A 21,756-nucleotide genomic window follows, 5' to 3' on the forward strand; every position below is an offset into this window, starting at 1 on the left:
ACGCGCGGCCGGCGATCTGGGGGCGCGCCGCCTCTCCGTCCCCAAAATGTGAAGCGGGGAGGGCGGAGACGCAGAGACCGCCCGCCCGGCCGGGAGCCCTCGCCGAACCCCCCTGCCCTACGCGCCCAGGCCGCGCCATCCCCCCCCCCATCCCTGTGCGGTGGCAGAGCAGCGAAGCCATCGCGCCCCGCGCGCCCTCGGCGCTGCGACCCTCGGCTGCGGCCCGCAGCGGCTTCGCGTTTCCCGAGGTGGCCGGAGCCGGGCCCAGGACGGTGCGTCCGGCCTCGCCCGCGGCTTCTCGCCCAGACAAGTTTGAACAATGATCGCAGTCAACCCGGATGGGAAGATAATGGTCAGAAGATGCCTGGTCACCCTGAGACCCTTTCGGTAAAGTTCTCTACTGGTTGGCGCGGGGAGATCAAGACCTCCCCAAGGGGGAGCGTGGTGGAGCTGGGCGAGGTCCATCCCCTCCGGGGTTGCAAGTCCGGGTGGCCGGGGAGGTTCACGAGTCTGTCCTCGATGAGGGCCTTGGGGATGGGAAACGGATGGAGATGGGACTGTGTGTGTGTGTGTGTGTGTGTGTGTGTGTGTGTGTGGTGCAGGTCTGGATCTGTCCTGAGTTCATCAAGATCGGGGCGATACTAGGCATGGATAGATCAAAATGGGGTCAGAAAACGCCTAAATCAAGGAGGTCCTGGCTTCCAAAGTGGTCCCAGCCAGCAAGCCTCTTTCCTGCCCCTCACGTCGGTCCCGTCTGAGCCGTGAAGTTACTGTGGGGTGCCTAGGAGGCACCCCTGCTGTCCCGCCTGTCGCCTTCCAGGTCGGCCCGCCCATCCTTTCTGCCTAGTCCAGCCCCCTTTTCCCGCCCTTGTTGCTTTCCCACCCTTCTGGTTGGGCACGAGCCTGTGTCTGACAGGAGGGTCCCCAAGATTGGGGTAAAGGCCCTTTCTGCTGGGGATTTGCTTCCAAATGCAGACCAGATCGTCAACAGCCTACACAGGCGCAGGAACATGGGGCACTGACCGAGTCTGTTTCCCTCCCCTGGGCAGTCCTAGCCAGGCAGGGGCGTTAGTTTGTGAGGGACTCACTAGGACCTGTTGGGCCAGGGAAGGGACCCCGCTTCCTTCTCCCAGAGTCCAGCAGAGCTAGGCCCTCAGGCCAGGCTGGGAAGAGGGTCGTGTGTGTGTGTGTGGGGGGGGCACACGCCGGAGTGTTGCCTTGCTTGGCAGCTGGGCCCCAGATGACCTAGAGAGAGGTGGTCACAGTAGTGGGGTGTGACTAGGCCACAAGTGAAGTCTGGTCATAAACCTTGAGGCATGTGCAGGCTTTCCCTCCAGGCTCTGGGCTGATCCCCGGGTGCCTCCAGACATTCCTCTGTGCCCAGCTGGGTTGGAGATGGGGAGACATGGCCCACCTGGCTGTTGCCATCAGCATGCTGGGCAGTTTGGGGCCTGAGATGACAACCTCTGGGGACAGTTGTCTATGTGAATGCAAAGGCTGCAGAACCAGAGAGCTGTGGGCAAGGCTTTCAGAGGGTTATTTGGAGAGTGTCTCAGAAATCCCTGGCCTAAGGTGCCCCATGGGAACCAGGTCGCCAAGAAGCATCTCTGGAAAGACTCTGGCTTCTCCAGAGAGACCCTGGAATCCTGACCTGCTGGGCAGCTTAAGAGGGTACTTGCTGGTCTCAAATCCCAAATCAGCACTGTATCCGGCTCCTGAAGGTTCCTGGTGTGATGGTTGCAGGCAGCCATCTCCAGCACCACGGACAGCGCCCTCATCCCTGAGCTGGGTTTCCCTCCTCTGTGTGCCTTTCCTTGAGGCGGGATTCCCAGTGCAACCACAAACCCCTTCCAGCCTTACAAGTTCTGCTCCTGGTCTGTCTAGGATGGTGGGGACCCACAGCTACCAGTCTTCTCCGTGTCCCCCTCAGGCCTTTAGACTAGATGCCAGGGGCAACCCTCTGGTTACATCACCCTAACTTGGTTTATCCCCAGGGGAGCTCTGGGGATGCTTCTAGAGCAGAGCTCGGGGCAGGGCCTTTATTTTGTGCATATCCCCGAGATGTCACTTGGATGGATATATGAATGGATGAGACCATTGAACCCACTATAAATGACCACCAAATGCTTGGGGGGGGGGCTGGGCCCCAGCTGTGGTAACTGGTAGAGAGAGAAATGCCAAGGCAACAGATTGGGGTCTCACCTTTTCCATGGCAAGCATCCCTGTCTCCAGTCCTAAATTCAACCCCATGTCAGCAGCATGGGAGGAGAATAGTGGGGCTCCCACATGATCTCCCCGGGTGTGCTTTGAACCCCATTCTGGGCTTGGATTCAATGAGGTCCCTCTGAAGTAAGAGGTGTTCCATGTGCCACCTGTCCTACTGTAGCTCACCAGGCTCTCCCACAAATCAGGAACCTGGTTGTCCCTGCGGGGGCTGTCCTACTGGGACCTCTGAGTATAGGTCCTCCCTATCTCTGACTCAATCTCTGTAACAGCTTCCTTTAAATATGGGCTAAGAATTTGTTGTGTTTCTCCTTTTCTTTCACAATTATGTGTTTTCTGTAATGGACCAAATTTTAATTAAACACTACACTGCCAATTTAAAATAATGAAGATTAAAATGTATAAAGCAAGTCTTGCAGAAAGACACAAACGGGCACCAGGATTGGAGGCGGGGCAGGTGGGAGCATCTGGCATGACTTTTGGGGGGCTCTTCTCGGTCATCCTGGCTCTCTATCAGGTGTGGATATAGGGCCCCTCACTCTGACCTGGGGGAAGGGAGGGTACCTTTGCAGCTCTGCCAGCTCTTCAAGTCCTCTGAATTTGGGTCTCAAACCTCTTTTGCCTCTACCTTCCCTCTGGTCTGGCTGCCAGCTCAGTCATTTTTATGACCAGCATGGAGCACTGGGTCTTGCTGAGCTTGAGGCAAGGACTCTTAGCCTAGATTCCTGCTGTCACTTTGGGTTACTCCAGTGTCTGGCACCTCTTAGAAAATGAGTATGTTTTGAAAGAATGAATGATGTCATGTTTTTGGCCTGCTCTCCCTTCCTGCATGACTGCAGGAACACTTGTGTGACACTCCACCCCTGGGTGAGACGATGTCCTGACTCACGGTGGCGCAGGTTGACAAGCATGACTGACAGAGAAGGACATGGGCAGAGTGGGCACAGAGGGGGTGGAGGGGATGTGCTTGAGATATTATCACCTAAGAGTGATGGGGGCATGTGGCACCCTATGAGGACACAGATAAGTGAGCTCATGACAGATGGTGGAGGTTGTATACACAGTGCCAAGTGTGGCCCAGGTGATTGATGGGAACCAGGTGGGTCTCACTGTTCCATTTGTACCAGTGGTTTTCACGTTAGTGTAGACCAGAATCATTGGGGAGATGGCTAAAACAGATGGCCTGCCCTGTCCCAGGGTCCCATCTAGGAAGGGAGATTTCTAATATCATCTCTCCTGCCCTCCCCATCTCTTGTGCTGGGGTTGAACCAAGGGTCTAGTGTATGCCAGGCAAGCAATCTACTGTTGAGCTACATCCGTAGCCCCAGAACAGTCATTCCTAATGGTTCTTGGCAATTGGTTCACACCCTGTGCTACTCCATGTGAACGTGCCCTATCTGAGTCTGGCCTTGTTCAGGTTTCTTCCTGTGTGCACACTCTTCTTGTTTGTGTTTTTTTTCCCCCATGTGGTCAGTTTCTCTGTCCCATTGAGGTGGGAGCCTCCCAGGTCTGGGAGCTCAAGCCCCAGATCTGATTCTTCCGTGCATGCCCCAGCTCCCCTCTCTTACTTGCTCGTTCTTCATTGGCTTGAGAGCTCATTTAGCAGAAGGTGGACTGGAACTTGCTATGTAGCTGAGGGTGACCTTGAACTCCTGACTCACTGCAACTACTTCACCTGCCGTTCTCTCGTGACTTTCCTGGCTGGGAGTGGGCACTGGATTGTTGGTGTGCCCTGCTGACCTGTCTTGTTTCTCTCTCCTGCAGGCTGTTTGTCCTGGGCATCGGCTTCTTCACTCTCTGCTTTCTGATGACATCATTGGGAGGGCAGTTCTCTGCCCGGCGCCTGGGGGACTCACCCTTCACCATCCGCACAGAAGGTATCTTGAGGGCAAGGAGAGCCAACAAGAAATATGAGTGATCTTAAGTCAAAGGGGAGATGCCTCTGCGCTCAGCCCCTGTAGCAGGCTTTCTGGGACCTTGGCCTCTGAATATGTAAATGTGTAACGGGGTGGGGGGTGCAAACTTGCACTGTGACATGCATGCTGCTTGGGCTCTGGCCCTGTCACTGCTACCAGGATTCTCAGGCCTCGAAGGAGGATCTCCCAAGTGCCAGAAGGGACCCCTGTGTTGCTGGGGTGTTGGGGATGGTGTCTTTGAATGCAACATCCTTTGAGACCCATGTTTGTAGACGTGGTTTTCTGTCCCATCAGCCCTCTCCCAAATAACCACACAGAGACTTCTTATTAATTGTAGGTGCTTGGCTGATATCTTAGGCTTGTTATTAACTAGCTCTTACAAGTTAAATTAACCCATGTTTGCTATCTGCACTTTGCCACACCACGTGGCAGTACCCATGTTTGTTATGTGCGCTTTGCCACGCCACGTGGCAGTGCCTTTTTTCAGCATGTTGGTCTCCTGCTTCCTCTGCATCTGGCTTGAGACTCCCTGTGACTCCGCCCTTCTTCCCCTGAGCTTTCATGTCCCGCCTAACTTCTATCTGCCTAGCGATTGGCCATTTAGCCCTTTATTAAACCAATGAGAACAACAGATATTCTCGGGGTACAAAAAGATTGTTCCACATCGTACGTTCTGCGTCTTTGACCCCAGCAGAGCTGTGGTAGGGGACAGGCCTGCAAAGGGCTCACGGGGTTCCTGTCTGAGCTCTTGTGACGTTGGTCTTACCTGGTCCTTCTCTGTCCCTGGCCTGCACGATGCTGGCTAGGTATGGGGTGGAGATGCAGAGTGTGGGCTTTGGGGAGCAGACAGTCTGCATCTCTAGTCACTAGCTTTGTAGTGTCACTCAAATTCTTAAGTCACAGAGGAAAGGAGAGCGGAGGGGTCAGGGGAGTAAAGACCCTCTCAGGTGTGGATTCCTCTCAGGTGTGGATTGAGCAGAAACCCCCTGGCACCGTGCTGCTGTCACACAGCTTGAAGGTCCTTGGCCCTGCCTTTCCTCCTCTGTACGGCAGCGTGGCATGGCGGGGAGAGTGAGTGAGGCAGGCAGGGCTGCTGGAGCTGTTGGTGTTGTGAGATCCCCTCCTGTCTAGAGTCTCTTGGAGATCACCTCCTTGATGGTTCCCAGTGATGAGTACTGAGTGGCGAAGGTTGTCAGCTCAAGTGGGCTGAGTGGCGCTTACTGTGCCATCTGGTAGCCATCCTGCAGCTCATTCCTTGGCTTAGCACGAGTCTCTAAACTTGCAAAGGCCCTCAGAAGCCAGCAAATACTTATCATCATCAGCTATTCCAGACAAGCACGACACCCTGTCTCTGGCTTCCAGGGACCCTTCAGTATCTGAGCCTCGGGCCCCCTTCTGGTAAGCAGGATGGGGCACTGCCTCCCGAGGGTGCCATGAGCTGTGTTAGTACACTCGGAGAGGGGACCCGAGCAGTGACTGTAGTGTAGTTTCCGTGCTCATGTAGTGCGGATGCTGTGTAAGGGGGGGTGCTGCAGGGGTGGGGCTGAGGGGAGCAGGAGGACCAATGAGGTGTGTGGGTCTCTCTGCACAGGAGATGCTCAAGGGTTGAGGCTGGAGAAGAGGGGGCGGTGTGAAGGCTCCCTGGGGAGGAGACAGGGGATAGATGATTGGGGGCTCAGCACCGAGAAAGATGCTTGTCACCTGGGAATGCCCTTAGAAGTTGGCATACCTGTGTGGGCTTCAAGAACCTAGACCTCCGGAACTTTCCAGAAGCTCAGGAGTCTTCTGGGTGAGAATAAAGCCATTTCAGGAATGGAGATTGTGCCTGGGCTCTGGTTCTTTTGTCTCTCCCCCCGAAGGGCTGGGGCCAAGACTACACCCCCACCTCATGGTCCCTGCCCTGGCCTGGCCTGGCATTGATTTGGGAAGGGTCTAGCTCAAGCCCTACATCTTGTACCAGGGAAGGGAGAGAAACTTCTAGGTTATACATGTAGTTACACTGGAGTTGTGCGCGCGCGCGTGCGTGCGTGCGTGCGTGTGTACACCTGCAGGTGCTTCCCATTTCTAAACTGAAGTCTCAGAGATACAGAGCACGCCCACAGTGCACGCAGCTGGATCCAAGAGCAACATGCTCAGCCTCTGGCTCTCTCATAGGTGTTTCCTGCCAGTTTTTATAGCCCCGGTGTGGCTGTGGGAGGCCCCTCCTCTGGGCCAGTGTACACTTCAGAATAACAAAGCTGTCCAGTTTGAGGACACAGTGTGACACAGTCTCCTGAGATTGAGAAAACTCTCACTGAGTAGGGATCACTTTGGGAGGGACTTGCCTTTGGTCCTGTTCCTCCTCTCTCTGCTCCTGAGGAGGTCCTTGCTTTCTCCTCCTGGAGTCAGACCTGAGCAAGTTTCCTTGCAGACATGGGCAGGAGCTTCTCTAGGGCACATGGGGGCTGGGGGTCCCGGCTCAGCTGCTGTGTCTGCCCTCAGATGATTGCCTGTGTCCTGGCTCTGCTAACCACGCAGGCCCCAGGCCAGACAGTGAGTAGAGGGTGCACCAGGCTCTGTGGATGGCTCTTGGTGGCTGACCATAGATTTGAGGAAGGAGGGGTAACAGGTGGAAGAGCCTCATTGGGCCTCTGGGGGCCTGTCCTGGTCTCTGTAGCCCAGAGCCCACACTTCACTGCCTCAGCAGGGCCTGCTATACAGGAGCCAAAATATGCGAATTTTCCCAGCTGTCCAGACACCTAGTCTGGACGAGCCAGGGAGGGCTCTATTCTCTGGCAGGTGGGGGCTTGATTAAGGTAAAGGGGAGGGATGGAGACACAAAAGAATGGGAGAAACAGCCACAGAGAGGGTTCTGGGAGGGGGGGAGATAGACTAGCTGGCCTCAGGGGGCAATAAAAACACACCCGTCTCTAAGTGCCGGGTCTATTCATATCTGCAGTATTCCAGCCTTCCTTATTTATATGGAAATCAGAGGGGAGTATGTGCATTAGCCGACTTACTGTTGGGGCCTCATAGTAACTTCATTTCAATTCAGTCAATGCCAGGAATGGAAAGTGACTCAGGGAGGGTATGTCAGCTTGCTTTGCTGATAGTCCTGGGGCCAGTGGTGGCATCTGAGAGTGTGTCACTTGGGGAGGGCCTGCCTCCTGGCCCACTCCCTTCCTGGGTACCTGTGTCTGGCTTTATCCTTAGGTATCTCCTCACCAAAAACAAGAGCTTCTCAGGCAGGGTGGAGCTTTTGCAGGACGAGAGGGTCACTCCTGAGCCCCGGGAACGGGAGCAATCTTGCTGTCTTGGTTTAGGAACAGGAGAATGCCATGAGAGCCATCTAAATTGGGTCTCTCTCCTCAGCCAAAGCCATAATGAAACCTGGGCAGTGGCCACTTGCATGTCCCTAAGTCCTCTGGTTTTGGGGTCACACCTCCTGCTGGCTCCTTATTAATTCCTGCAGTGAGGAGTAGACTCTGACCCCCAAATGTCTCCAGAGAGTCTTGTGTGGGGATGACCTATATTTCCCTGTTCATTTCTTCCTCTGATTTCTTGCTTCAGCAACGGAACCAGCTCATGCCCCCTCTCCTGACTCCTTTGTCTTTCTGGCCCTGACTTGTTGGGAAGGACACCCCATTCTTCTCAAGTCCCTTGTCCAAAAGCCTGTGTGTGTGTTGTAATCAGTCGCACAAGGACAAAGAGGGTGGGTGTCATGGGGCAGGGACTTCAGACCACTGCCAGGCATGGAAGACAGATTCTGACTCCTCCAACGGTGGCAAGAAGACCCCCTACCTCACCCCCAACACACACGCCATGATCGTTCCTGCAGAGGGTTTTCCCTGTGTCCTCCTTAGACCTTCTACACTGTCTCTAGACCCCCTTTCTCCAGTCTTCTCAGCTGTGCAAGGAAACTGTCTTTCTGTGTGAATACGCAGAGTCACGTCTCTGTGTTGGTGCCCAGGCCCACCAGCGGCCAGAGGAACCGTGTGAGGCTCCAGTGCCAGCTCTTAGGGACTCACCCATTCCCCTCATTTCTACTTTCATGGGACCCATCTCTTTTTCCTTCCTTTCGATTTCCTTCCTCCCCTTCCTCTCCTGGGATCCCAATTTCTATCGGCACTAAGGAGGTGACAAGAGGAAAGAACTACTAAACTTGGCGTCTTCAGACTCCCCCGCCCCCCAAGGAGAAACTGAGTCAGAGAAGGAAGCGACCTGGTCCGGTTAGGTCCATGGCAGAGCAGGGCTGGAGCAGGGCGGGAGTCAGCCGATGCTTTAATTCTTCCTGCAGCCTGCCCCAGGCGCCCCCTCCCCTCACTCCCAGACTCTGCTAAGCTGTCCTGGGCAGCCTGGATAGTAGTGCTGGAGTGTGGACGGGGCCGGTGATGGCGGTGAAGGCAGTGAGGAGCGCCAAGAAAGCCTGGGCTGGGCTAGGGGAAGGGCAGCGGAAGTGGGGTGGGGTGGGGGTGGGCGGATGGGTGGATCTCTCCAGGAAGCACAGAACTCACCTCCAGTGAAGTCAAGGAAGGCATGGATGTGCTCCTGCCGAGCTGCTGCCAGGCTCTGGGGGCCCTTCCTGCCTGAGTGCTCTGTCCAGTGCATGGCTAAGCAAGTCCCAGTCCTAGGGGGGTTAGCTGTAGTTTTCTTCTTTCTCATCTTGCTCCCTTGGGAAAAGGGCTGCCACAGATGAAGCTATGGACTGTGGTCCCCCGGGGTTGCCCAGGAAGGCTGAGCAGGCTGTACACCGCGCAGCTCAACACCCCTCGGGCATCCACGGTACAGATGGTACCTCTGGGGCTCTGCAGCACAGCGGTCAAGTCAAAACTTGCATTCTCCCTTCTCTTGTGAGCTGAAGTCATGCCCCCCCCCCCGCCTCTTCTTTCTCTTTGGTGCTGCAAGCACTAGCTGAATGCTGGGTGCTGGGTTTGGGCTCAGTCAGGAGACAGAGTGATGGCTGCCCTGGTCTCTGAGAGGCTGGGATGGAGGCTGCTGTTTCTGTCTTGTTGAGGGGACTAATTGCCCGACTCACAGATTGTGTATGAGTGGCAGGGGATGGGTACAGTGATGAGGAAACTCAGGTTGATTTATCTGAGGCTGTTGTGGGATTTCCCCAGGCTGACTTATTTTAGAGGAGCACACTTGAGAACTGGGTGTGTAGCTCAGTGGTGGGGCATTGGCCCGGCATGATGCCTGAGGCTCTAGGCTCTCTTCTCCCTCCCTCTCTCTTCTCTCTCTCTCTGTCTGTCTCTCTCTCTGAGATAGGTTTATCTGGGTGGCCTCAGTTGTCTTGGAACTCGCTCTATAGACAAGTCTGGCCTCAAACTCAGATATCCCCCTGCCTCTGCCACCCAGGTGTTCGCCGCCACCACCTGGCTTGGGCTTAGTCGTTTAATACTACACGAAAATACCAAAACAAAGGTCACCTTCTTGGACTAGGAAGGCCCTTTGCTGTTTCCCTTGCTGAGGGGCTGACGGATCCATTTCCTCTCCCTCCCCGTCCCCTCTCTTCCTTCCTTTGCCCCCCCTCCCCCCCATCTGTCTCCACCATCCGATGTGACTCCTAGAACATCTCCCTCTCCTTTGTCCTTCTCTTTCCACTGAGGACACATCCTCTGTCTCTCATGCCTCTTGAGTGTCTGTCATCTTGGGAGTTCAGCTGTGTGCACCCAGCTGGGCTTGCTGACTGTTTTCATCCTCGTGAGGGGTGAGGAGGGTCATGACACCTCACCGAGTGTCCAGCTTCTCCCTACCACATGCTGTGTGTAACTCTGCCTGGGGGGGGGGTGGAACTAGAGTAGGTAGGGGGAGTTAAGAGGAAGGCTCCCTCTATGCAGCAAGTCCTCACCCCTGCTGGGTAAAGGCTTTCCAGGCTGGCCAATGAGGGAGGAGCGTCCATATCCTTGTAGTAACCCCTCACCTGTGCTCTGTAAGGAAGCCTAGGAAACATTGGTCCCCCCACCATAGTGAACTTTGGTGGAACCACGCCTCCGTTTGTGATGGGGATCTTAAGAGAAAGGGTAGATATTGTTTTAGTCTCCCTCTGAGGAGGGATTTTAGCAGCAGATGCCTGGCTGCTAGTTCCCAGGCGATGCTGTGAGAGATCCCTCCTGGTTCTTGTGGCTTCCCTCTGACTGCAGGCTCTGCTGGCAGGGAAGCCCAGCCTGAGGGGTCCTGTGTCAGTTTGGGGAAGCAGGCAGTGTCTGGGCCTGGCAGAAAAGTGAAGAGGGGATGGGTCCCGGGTAGCCTGGATAGTCCTGAACAGCCACAGCGGCTCTGTCCCTCCCTGCCCTGCACTGGTTCATCGGCTCGTCGCCATCTAGCTGCTTCCCTTGCCTCTCTCTTTCTTCTTCCTCTTGTTCTCAGTGGCTCTTGCTGCCTCTGCAGGGTGCTGGGCTGCAGGCAGGCCTTGATATCCTTGCCTTGAGTTAGGGATGTTTTTACTGTAAGACGCTTCTAAGCCTAAGGTTCTTCATTCGGCAAGACAGTCTCACACGGGGCATACACAGCTGATGGTGGAAGGACCAGAAGAGAGACACCCGGAAACTTGGGGAGTTGTGGGGATCTTAGTGCGCTGCGTGCCTCACTTTCACTCAGGCAGGGGGTGAGGGACTCACCCTGGAGGAGCCTGAGGCTCAGGACAATAGCACTGTCATTTTCTAGAGAGGTTCAAGGAAGTTGGATGGGAAGGGCTTCAGGCCAGGCATGGGTGGGACCAGGAACAGCACACTGGACGCCAGAACACAGGAGGACCCAGTGTCAGAGTCAGTCACACAGGAGGCAAGCACAGTGAAGGTTCCAGAACCCCAGGCCCAGAACCTCAATCAGTGCACAATGCTATTCTTACAGAAACCTGCCTGGGGAGTCCTGGCTCATGCAAGGCACGGGGCTCCAGGCCTCCCCTTCTACTGGGGCCTTCTTGGAATTCACAGACCCTTGATGCCCAGAGCACTCCAGAGGCTACACCTGGAGTTTCATTGTACATTCCACAATCCAGAGGCCAGAGAGATAGAAAAAGTCCTTCAGCTTACCCAGTGGGGAAGGGGCAGGTTAGCCCAACAGATTGACACTTCCACAAGCAAGGTAAAGGGGTCCCTGCGGGGAGAATAGGCAGGAGGCACACTCTGCTGTCCCCTCCTATGAGGTGGCCTGGGAAGATGGAGGTGGGGCTGGGGTGTGACTGCCCCTGACCATGCCCACACTCTGTCCACAGTGCCAGGTGGCTCCGAATCCCGTGGCGCCCTCCGCAAGATGAGTGACCTGCTGGAGCTGATGGTAAAGCGCATGGACGTGCTGGCCAGGTTGGAGAATAGCAGTGAGCTGCACCGCACAGCCAGCGTTGCGCACGTAGCTGCAGACAGGTGAGGAGAGGTGGGGCAGGGCACGGAGCTAGGGGTGCCCCTGGGTCCTGGGGGCTCCGGCATAGCCTCAAATGTACCTATAGAGCTCAACCAAGGTCCCCTTTCTGGTAAACTAGAAAAACTTCAAGATTGCAAAAACCAGGCCTGGGGAGATGGCTCTGCGTGTAAAACCCCTTGCCACTCAAGCGTAAGGACGTGAGTTCAAATCCCCAGCACCTGTGTAAAACCTGGGTCTGGCTGTGCTGCTGTGGGAGATCAGGAAGACCTCTGGGGCTCTGGCCTAGCTCCAGGCTCAGTGAGAGGCCCTGTTTCCAGGGAATATGGTGGCAGAGAATGGTGGAGCAGGACCCAGACTTGCGGCTCTGCATACACACACAGCGTGCAGGCATTTGATTCTCTCACCCCCTCCACCATCAACCCCCCCACACACACAAAAGGTAAAAACCACATCAGAATGCAGGCTTCTCCCTCCCAGACTCAACAAGCATTAGCGTCTTGTCTCAGCTGTAGACTGTCTTCTGTCCTCACTAAATACCGTAGGTGAAAACCAAAGGCCCTACAGCTTCTCCCTGGAGACAAGCCGTTCACACTTAGTACTGAGTTTTCCCATTGTATCCTTTACACACACTTATCATACTCCTTAGAAATGTGTGTGTGTGTGTGTGTGTGTGTGTGTGCTCGTGTGCGTGTGTGTGTGTGTGTGAGTGTGTGTGAGTGTGTGTATGTGTGTGTGAGTGCATGTGAGTATGTGTGAGTGTGTGTATGTGTGTGTGAGTGCGTGTGAGTGAGTGTGTGTGAGTGTGTGTGTGAGTGAGTGTGTGTGAGTGTGTATGTGTGTGTGAGTGTGTGAGTGTGTGTGAGTGTGTGTGTGAGTGAGTGTGTGAGTGTGTGAGTGTGTGAGAGTGTGTGTGAGTGAGTGTGTGTGAGTGTGTGTGTGTGAGAGTGAGTGTGTGAGTGTGTGAGTGTGTGTGAGTGTGTGTGTGTGTGAGCGTGTGTGCGTGTGTGTGTGAGTGTGCGTGTGAGTGAGTGTGTGTGTGAGTGTGTGTGAGCGTGTGTGCGTGCGTGCGTGCGTGCGTGCGTGCGTGCGTGAGTGTGTGAGTGTGTGTGTGTGTGTGTGTGTGTGTGTGATGTGCTGGCTGGCCCAGGATGGCCTTGAACCTACGATCTTCCTCCTTCAGCCTACTGAGCGCTGGGGCAGGGGAGTTGTTAGTGGTCCCCTGTGAGTGAAGAGGGACACAGTATGCTTCTGTGGGTTGGCTTGCTGTTCCGGATTGCTGGTCCTGGGTCACCCCCAAACTGACCTGGCCAGTTGAACAAAAATGCCCCGGGTACCCAGATGGGCACTGTCAGCCACACGCTGAGGGGACATTTAACTATAGAACACTGGATATTTTGTGTCCTTCTCATGGGATCACGTCTAGCACAATCACACATCAACCCGGCAAGAACTGTACAGGATGTATTAGGGGAAACTGAGGCACAGATGTTCAGATGCAGCCAAAGTTGTACCCCTGGGAGGCACTAGGCCAGGCCCCATGGCTCACCTTCCGAACCCTGATGCTCCTCTCTGCCAGCCATCCCTCTGTGGTCCACCATGTGTAGCTCAGGTTTGGTTCGTTGCTGACACTGGGGACTGAACATTTAATGCACGCCATGGCACACAGTCAGCTCCCTTCTTCCACCGCGTGGCTCTTGGGATCCAGCTCTGGTCCTCATGCTTGGCAAAGTGCTTTACACAGTGAGCCGTCTTTCCCCCTTTGTGGGACTTTTCATATTTGTGGATTTACAAACTAGGAAAGAAAATCTTTTCTTAGTTTGCACTCTGTTTTGAAAGTTTTCTTTTCCTCTCTCTCTCTCTCTCTCTCTCTCTCTCTCTCTCTCTCTCTCTCTCTTGAGACATGGTCTCATGTTGCCCAGGCAAGCTTTAAACTCAGTCTGTAGTTAAGAATGGCCCTGGGGGCTGGAGAGATGGCTCAGCACTGACTGTTTTTCCAGAGGTCCTGAGTTCAATTCCCAGCAGCCACATGGTGGCTCACAACCACCCTGAATGAGATCTGGTGCCCTCTGCTGGCATGCAGGGACAAGACTGTATACATAATAAATAAATAAAATCTTAAAAAAAAAAAAAAAAAAAAAGAATGGCCCTGAACAGCCAGGTGGTGGTGGCGCACACCTTTAATTCCAGCACTCGGGAGGCAGAGGCAGGTGGATCTCTGTGAGCTCGAGACCACCCTGGTCTACAAGAGCTAGTTCCAGGACAGCCTCCAAAACCACAGAGAAACCCTGTCTTGAAAAACCAAAAAAAAAAAAAAAAAAAAAAAAAAAAACAAAAAAAAAAAAAAAAAAAAAAAAAGGAATGGCCCTGAACTTCTACGATCCTTCTGCCTCTACCTCCCGAGTACTGGGATTATAGACCTGCACCACTTGGTGCTGGGGGTGGAACCCAGGGCTTTGAGTATGTACCGGCTGAGCCACTCCCTGGCCCCTGTGCTCTGGTTTAGAAAATGTTTTATTAACATTACAGTGCTGGGACCAGGGCTTCAGGCAGGCATCCTGGGCCGTGCCTGCCACAGAGCTGTGATCCCAGAGGGAGCTCTTTCCTCTTCCCCCACTGCAGGGAGCTCTGCCTCCTTGGCTCTGGTTCCCTACTCAGAGCTGATCCACTTGGGATTTAGCATCAAACAGAATAAAGGAGAGAGCTGGATATTGGGGCTACCAAGAGGCAAAGTAAGGAGCTATGTAAAGGCCTGCGTGGGAGGCTGGTGATACCTGTAAGGAGCACATGAGGTCATCTCAGACTCCGGCACAGGCTCCAAAGGATTGTAAGAGGGGTAGTGAGTAATACAGGTGACAAGGGAGGCAGACATGGAGCCGGGAGGAGGGGTGTAAGAGAGAGCAGTAAGTGCAAAGGCCCTGGGGTTGGTGTGGTGAAGGAGAGAGGCAATATGGCGGCTGATAGGGCAGAGTGTGGTGAGTAAGGGGGAGGCCTAAAGAGGCAGAGGCCACGTGGGGCTGTGTCAGCCATCGGACACTGTTCTGAAGAGTCCTGAGTAGCTGTTCATGAGTTACTTATTTATGTGTTTTGCTCTGATTTTTGCTTGTGTATGTGGTGTGCACGCACGAGTGTGTGTTTGCACGTGTATGGGTGGTTGCACGTGTGTGTGTGTGTGTGTGTGTGTGTGTGTGTGTGGGTGTGGGTGCATGAATGTGTGAGTACATGTGGAGGCCTCAGTGTGCCTCTTTTGGTTGCTTTCTGCTTTATTTATTGAGGCAGGGTGTGTCACTGAACCTGGAGCTTCCCGATCCCTCTAGTCTACCTAGCCAGCTAGCCTCACGGATCCCTTTCTGATTCCCCTGTGCTGGGATTGCCGGGGGCCGACACACCTGCCTAGATTTTACATAGGTTCTGGAGATCCAACCCCAGTTCTCATGGCTGTGCAGCAGGTGTTTTATTATTCATTGAGCCCACAGTTTGGGTGTTTTGAGACAGGGTCTCATGCAGTTCAGTGTAGCCTTGAACTTGATGCTCACCTGAGGGTCACCTTGAACGTCTGATCCTCCTGTCTCCGTCTTCGGAGTTTGGGGATTATGGGTATGCACCACCACACCTGATTGGATTTACTTATTTTTCTTTTTTAAATTTATTTTTATTTTTAATTTATCTGTGTTGCGCGCACAGTGTGTGTGTACAGGTGCCATGGCACATGTGTGAAGGTCAGAGGGTAACTTGTGGGAGTCAGTTCTCTCCCTCCACCAGGTTCAACTCAAGATCTCATTTAGGCTGTCGGGACTGGGGGTAGGGATGCCTTTGCCTGCTGAGCCATGTCACCAGCCTGGGGTTTCAAATTTAAATTTAATTTTTGTCTGTGTGTGCTGAGATGCAGGGTTGAATGGATTTATTTAAAAATATATCTCTGACTGCTGTGTAAAAAATGGATTATACATTGGCAAGAGCAGAAGCAGAAGGCTGCTGGGAAAGAGACGGCAAGGGGGCTAAGGTGTCTAGCTTCCTCGAGTCAACATGAAACTATTTTCTCTTCTGTATGGACTGCCATCACCCTTGTGTCAGGCCTAGTCTCTGTCCCTGTCTGTGGCTCAGCTCCACCTTCTGTCTAGGCTCAAGAATAACCTCAGGCCACAGGTGTGTTTTTCAGGGGACAGAGCCCCCCCCCCCCACCCCGCATGGCCCTTGCTCAATGAGCAGCACTGTTAAGGGTCCAGGGACCCAGCTTGGTGGAAAACTGCACATTCACTGACTCTGGCTCCCCAGGGCTGGCCTGCCCCTCCCTCCACTCCTTGCCCTTCATCTGCTCCCGGGGAAGGAGGGAGCCCTGCGGGTGGGGGAGCATGCACCACCTCCAAGCTCTGTCTGGGGAAATAGCAGCCATCCATCATGACCAGCGGAGCCCATCAAACTCCACAGGCAGAGCTATAAATTGCAGGGACACTGTGGCTTTGGGACACAGGGAGAGAGGTGGGGGTGTGCCAGGGCTCATGGGAGTCTGGGTGCTCACATACACCAGCCCTATCCCACCCAGCCACCCTGGGGTTAACCAGCCAGAGCCACAGGGGCACCCTGCAGAAGCCCTCCCACCTCCGCTAGCCAATGTTGTCACCTGCCCTTGGATCCCCACTTCAGAATTGTCTGGGCTGTCCTTCTGTCCTTCTGGAAGCTTCTTGAAGCTTCTGAGCTGCCTTGCCTTCCGCTGTGGCTGGGTGTCCTTGGGGAAAGCAAATTTGCTATTTTAGCCTAGGAAAACATAATTAGGAAGGCAGCTCTGAGGCAAACACCACTGTGTTATGCATCCTACAGCCAGATAGCTATGATCTTTGAATTTCCCATCAGGCTTCTTTGCTGTGGCGATAGCTCTGAAGTCGGCGGCTGGCCGCGTTCAAGTACATCTGTCTGTTGACTGTTCCCTGGGTATGTAGAGTCTGGGCTGGGGGTTCTGGAGTTGGGGAGGGGGGCACGAAAATCAGTGAGGGACTGGCTGGAAGTAATTACAGACAGACCACCACCTCAGCAGCCACACACCCTGTGCCCATCCCGGCCCATGGGCTGTAGGCTGCAGCACCTGAGCCCATCTGAGATGACCCTGGGGGAAGGGTTACCTGCTTGGCACTTGGAAAGGACAGTTTTAAGGGTTATAGGTGTGAGCCACCATGGCCATTCTTAAATGCTGGGATCTGAGTGTTAGGTGGGAAAGCAGGTTCTGGGTGTATAAACAGCACCATAGAGTAATTGTGGAGAACTCAGTACAGGAACTCAAGCGTCAACATTCTTCTCTTCCTTCCTTCCTTCCTTCCTTCCTTCCTTCCTTCCTTCCTTCCTTCCTTCCTTTCTTTCTTTCTTTCTTCCTTTCTTTTTTTCCCGAGACAGGGTTTCGCTGTGTAACGGCCCTGGCTATCCTGGAACTCGCTTAATAGATCAGGCAGGTCTCAAGCTCACAGAGATCCACCTGGGATTACATCAGCATTGGTTTTTTGAGACAGGGTTTCTCTGTGTAGTCCTGGCTGTCCTGGAACTCACTCACTTTGTAGACCAGGCTGGCCTCACCCTCAGATATCCACCTGCCTCTGCTTCCCCAGTGCTGGGATCAAAGGCGAGTGCCACCACCAGCTGGCTTATTCATGTTTGGGGAAAATGAAGCTGGGAGGTCAGCCTCCTGGGGACTGTGTGAGCGCAACTGGGCAAGCTTCTCTTAGGATGACATCAATCTGGATTTTACAAGATGGGTCCCATTTTTTTCAGGTCCTGTGCTGGGCGAGGCTCTGGGTTTGACACAAGGCTGGCTGACAGGAAGGCATTTTGGTAGATCACCCATGGCTGGTCTTCTTTAGGTCTGGAGAGGGACCAGGCTGTCAGGGAGGGACTATGGGAGAGTGGTGATGTCAGCAGCCAGCTAGACCACCTGAGGAACAGGCCTTCAGTGGGTCAGGGTGAGGAGAGGGCAAGTTCAAGGTAATCTGTAAGGAGCCAAAGTCAGGGTATGAGAGCAGGCAAGGCCCTGGGGCCAGTAGGCAGCAGAGGAGGGATTGGGCCAGGAGGCCCAGGTGGCCCTAGGTCCTTCCTGCTGTGTCTTCTAGGCTGTGTTCAGGCAGTGCCTCAGGCCTCTCAGGAAGTCCTCAGAGTGAAACAGACCTGACAATGGCCAACAATCATCCATTATATTAGAGTCTCATCACTGTGGCAAAATACCTGACAAAAGCAATTTAAGGAACAAAGGGCTTATTTTGGCTCACAGTTTGAGGGTGCTGTCGATCATGGCATGGGAAGAGGTGTGGTCTCGGGTGGGTAAGGCCACTGGTCACATTGAGTCCACAGCTGAGAGGGAGACTCGCTGTGTGCCTTTTATTCAGAGACGACCTCAGCCCATGCAGTGGTACCGCCTACTCCAGGTGGATCGTCCGCCTCAGTTAACCCAGACTCCCTCTGTGTCATGCCCGCAAGTTTGTCTCCTGGGCGACTCTAGAGCTTGCCAAGCTGATGAGCTCTTTTGAGGTATCGGGGTGAACTGTCCATTCTCTTCCCACTGAGCAAGGGGCAGGTCAAGCTCATACCGTCTGTTTGCACCCTCCAGACCCCCCTCATCAGGGGATGAGGCTGGGGTGAGCGGAGACAGAAGAGCACAGGAGGGAAAGGCACACTACACAGGGATGTCCCATGTCCCGTAGAGCCTGTGAGATGAGGGAGACACAGAACACACTTCCCACCCACAGTGTGTGTGTGTGTGTGTGTGTGTGTGTGTGTGTGTGTATGTGTGTGTGTGTCTCTGTATAGTTTCGCAGGCACCCAGGCCCTGAGCAACGTCTCGAGGTCACAGGGAGACACTGCAACAGGTTTGGGCATTATCAGTATGGGAATCTGTGGCCCCTCTCACCATCACCACTCAGAGTCATTGTCACAGGTCACCACCAGGCACTGTCACTAGAAGAGAAGTCTGAGGGTATCTGGCCTTTTCCAGCCAGGACCACATGCAAGGTGGCCCTGGGTCCCAGTAGCACGTTGTAGACTCAGTGGACTCTGTTTTAGAATCAATAAAAGTGAGGGGGTGATGACTGAGTGGCCATAGGCAAGGTGACACTCCCCTCCCCCAGAACTCTGGTGAGCTTCATTTTCACCCAACAATGAAGGTGTCCAGGCTACAGACGACAGAGCAAGGACCGCTTCTGATCACAGAGCTGAAGGGGCCAAACCAGGCCTGCTTCGCCTCCACAGGAGAGCCAGTGCCGCAGTGTAACTGCCACTTTGTCGGGGGTGAAGAGCCTGGGATTCTAGGTCAGGCGGAATGGGTCCTAAGAAAGGCACCCGGGCAGTGGAATCCCACCAGGGTGACTGTTGAGGTCTCCGGTCCCTGCCCCTCCCTGCCCATACTGCTTTTCTGGTGCCCACCTGCCCAGGTTAGTGAGGGCTCACACTTGGATCTCTTTCCATGGAAACACCTAAAGAGGGAAAGAGAAGGAGATGAAATGTGTAATTACCACTGGGATCAAAGGGCTCATGGTCACTGCCCCAGCTGGAGGACGTCCTGCTGATTGATGGCCCTGTGGGAACAGCATGGTTGTTGCCAAGGAAACTCTTCAGAACAGTTTTGGCTTTTGCCACCTGCATTGGGGGTGGTTGCACCTCAAAGGCTTCAGTTTGTACCACCTGACCTTTTTTTTTTCAGCCCAGGCCTTACTGAGTGAGGTCCCTCCTGAGTGACATGGTACATTCCTGTCTGTCTCAAATCTACTTTGTAGCACCTCCTTCTTGTAGGGATGAGAAGTTCTCTCTCTCTCTCTCTCTCTCTCTCTCTCTCTCTCTCTCTGTCTCTCTGTCTCTCTCTGTCTCTCTCTCTGTCTCTCTCTCTCTCTCTCTCTCTCTCTCTCTCTCTCTCTCTCTCTCTCATCTCTGATCTCCTGCCTCCACCTCCCAAGCATTAGTTACAGCCACATCCCTGGGCCCAGTTCATGTGGTATTTAGGGGTCAAACCCAGGCTTTGTGTATATGAGCCCAGCATGCTATTGATCGGACCTCAGCCCCTCCTTCCTGTCTACCTGGGCATTTCCCAAGTCACAGATCTGGGTTCTGAGGCCTGAGACTCTGCTTTTACTGCCTTTTGTGGAAAAGTGTCTCAGCGTGAGAACCCTAATTGTCTATTATTTGAAAATAGAAAGTGCTGTGTGAATGGTAAGTCCAGTTTAATAATAGTGACGCCGAGTGATTTTGTTTTGAACGACTTGAACTTGTTAAGTCCAACAGATGCCATGGTGCTATTTAAAACCCATGCTGGCGATATATTTTATGCAAAAACCGCTTATTGTAGGAGAAATGCTGAATCCTTCAAAAAGTTCAGTTTTTCTCAGCTGAGCCTACACCACTTCCTCTTAGGGATAGGGTGTCTGTTTAAATAGGGAAGAGAAGCGTGTCAGCAGAGCTGGGGAGGTACCACAGTGGTAGAGCACTTGCCTAGCATGTGGGAGGTCACAGGTTCAATCCTTAATAAGCACCCACTGTATACCGAGGTGTCGCCATTCTGCCTCAGCTTGAACCCTCCAAGTATCTTTGCTTTGATACCTGGGTTCTGAGAGGTTATGTAACCCTCCCCAGGTCACGCTGCTGCAATGGGAAACCGGGCTTTCTGTCCAGGCCCTCTGGCTCCCAGACTCACTGTACCCAACGATCTAAATAAGTTGTCCAGTCACTGGCTAGGTGGGACAGTCAGCCGATGCCCCTGTCCCCCAGTGAGAGCCATGGCAGAGGATGACGCTTTAGTTCAGTTGGGAGAGTCAGCTAGAAAAGAACTTCCTAACCAATGGAACCTGACAGGCTGAAGGAGAGAAAGCGGCTTCCTTTGTTCAGCAGATGGCGGGTGGTTTGTGTTGTAGGGTAACTAGATGAAGTGACTACAAGCCACATGGCAGAAAAAGGCATTTCATTATCTTCTCCCGGTTCAAGGGGCTGACGTCTGCAGCTGCGGCGCCCTCCCTGGGCTCCGGGTAGGTCCTAGCTTAGCGGGAAACTGCTGACCTTGGACTGCATCACTGTAGGACCCACCTGTCCCTTGGCTTTTGCTGGGAGACACACAGAAACTCCCACTTATCCCAGATATAGCACCCACAGACCAAATAAGTCCTGTTCAAGTCCAGCATGGGGCCTCATAGAGGAGGAACAAGGGTGACTCCAGCAGCTGCACCATTACAAATGCCCATGTCAGCTTGGGTGACAGCTCACAAAACTACATCCCAGTCAGCCTTCCCCTCTATGCCCTTGTACCCCTAAGGCCATGTCCAGCTGGCAGGGTCAGGAGCAAATGAACGGCTAGAGTCTCAGGTGACATCTTTCTTACAGGGGAATGTTAAAACGATGGCTGTGTGACAGTCTTGTGCTGCTGGTCACAATGGCTCTTACTTCAAGATGACAGCATTCTACTGTACCTTGCCTGACCCAGTGTGGTTCTTCCCCACCCCCCTGTCACATGACCTCTTGACAAGGACCCCAGTTATTGGATTTAGTGTTACCCCTACTCCAGCATGACTTCATTTCCCCCAATCTCAAAGACACCATTCCCACGGGGGGCACACTCCCAGTTTGTAGGAGGACGTGAGTTTAAGAAGCTGTTACCCAGCCTACAGTGAGGGGTCCCTGAGCACACCTCTGTTCTGGCAGCGTTGGTCCCTGTGTGTGAAAGCCTTCCTACCCTGAGGACTCTCCCAGGGATCCCATGCAGGCCCTGTGGTGTGGGAAATGGTGGGGTTCAGTGGGAGCAGACAGAGAGATGCCTAAAGGAAGGTGGCTCTGTGGTGGTGAGGTGGCATCAGTTTCATGCCTGCCGGATGCCGGGATGATCCCTGTGTGAGTTGCTTGGCCCTTTCTAATCCTGTGAACCCCAAATCCTGACAGGAGTCACAAGCACAGGCTTAGCTGCCCTCTGGGTCAGCAGCCTGCCCTGGCAGCCAGGGAGGCACCACAGCCTTGTGCTGGGGCACCTCTTCCAGGCGCTTCAGCCCTGGGTTAAACTCACTGCATCTCATAGACAGGCATGGTAACACATGCCCGTAGTCCCAGCTTCTTGGAGGGGAGAGCAGCATTCGTGAGAAGAGGTCCTGTCCTGTCCCTTGTTGGTGTAGAGGACAGCCCCAATCTGCCTTTGGAACTTCCTTAGTGTTCTGTCACTCTCTGCTCCTCCCTGGGTGAAGAGAAGAAAGGAAAGTGGTCAGACATGGTGGTTTGCTGTCCAGGTCTGCTATTGTGCCTTCTCTGGTGGGCAGGTCACCCAGCCTATGAGAGG

General features: G+C 53.9%; 1 protein-coding gene across 2 annotated transcripts in view; it reads left to right on the plus strand.

Moving 5' to 3' along the window:
• The first annotated feature begins 319 nt into the window (after positions 1-319).
• The window catches only part of Mgat5b (alpha-1,6-mannosylglycoprotein 6-beta-N-acetylglucosaminyltransferase B), a 61,520-nt gene continuing 40,083 nt past the window's right edge, over positions 320-21,756 (plus strand). For both annotated transcript variants that reach the window (XM_027425561.2, XM_035448326.1), the window contains exons 1-3: positions 320-387; positions 3,988-4,100; positions 11,335-11,482. In XM_027425561.2, the coding sequence (XP_027281362.1) occupies positions 320-387; positions 3,988-4,100; positions 11,335-11,482 (329 nt within the window). The remainder of the gene's footprint in view (positions 388-3,987; positions 4,101-11,334; positions 11,483-21,756) is intronic.

The sequence above is a fragment of the Cricetulus griseus genome, chromosome 7, assembly GCF_003668045.3.
Source record: "Cricetulus griseus strain 17A/GY chromosome 7, alternate assembly CriGri-PICRH-1.0, whole genome shotgun sequence".
In the NCBI taxonomy this organism is placed as follows: Eukaryota; Metazoa; Chordata; class Mammalia; order Rodentia; family Cricetidae; genus Cricetulus; species Cricetulus griseus.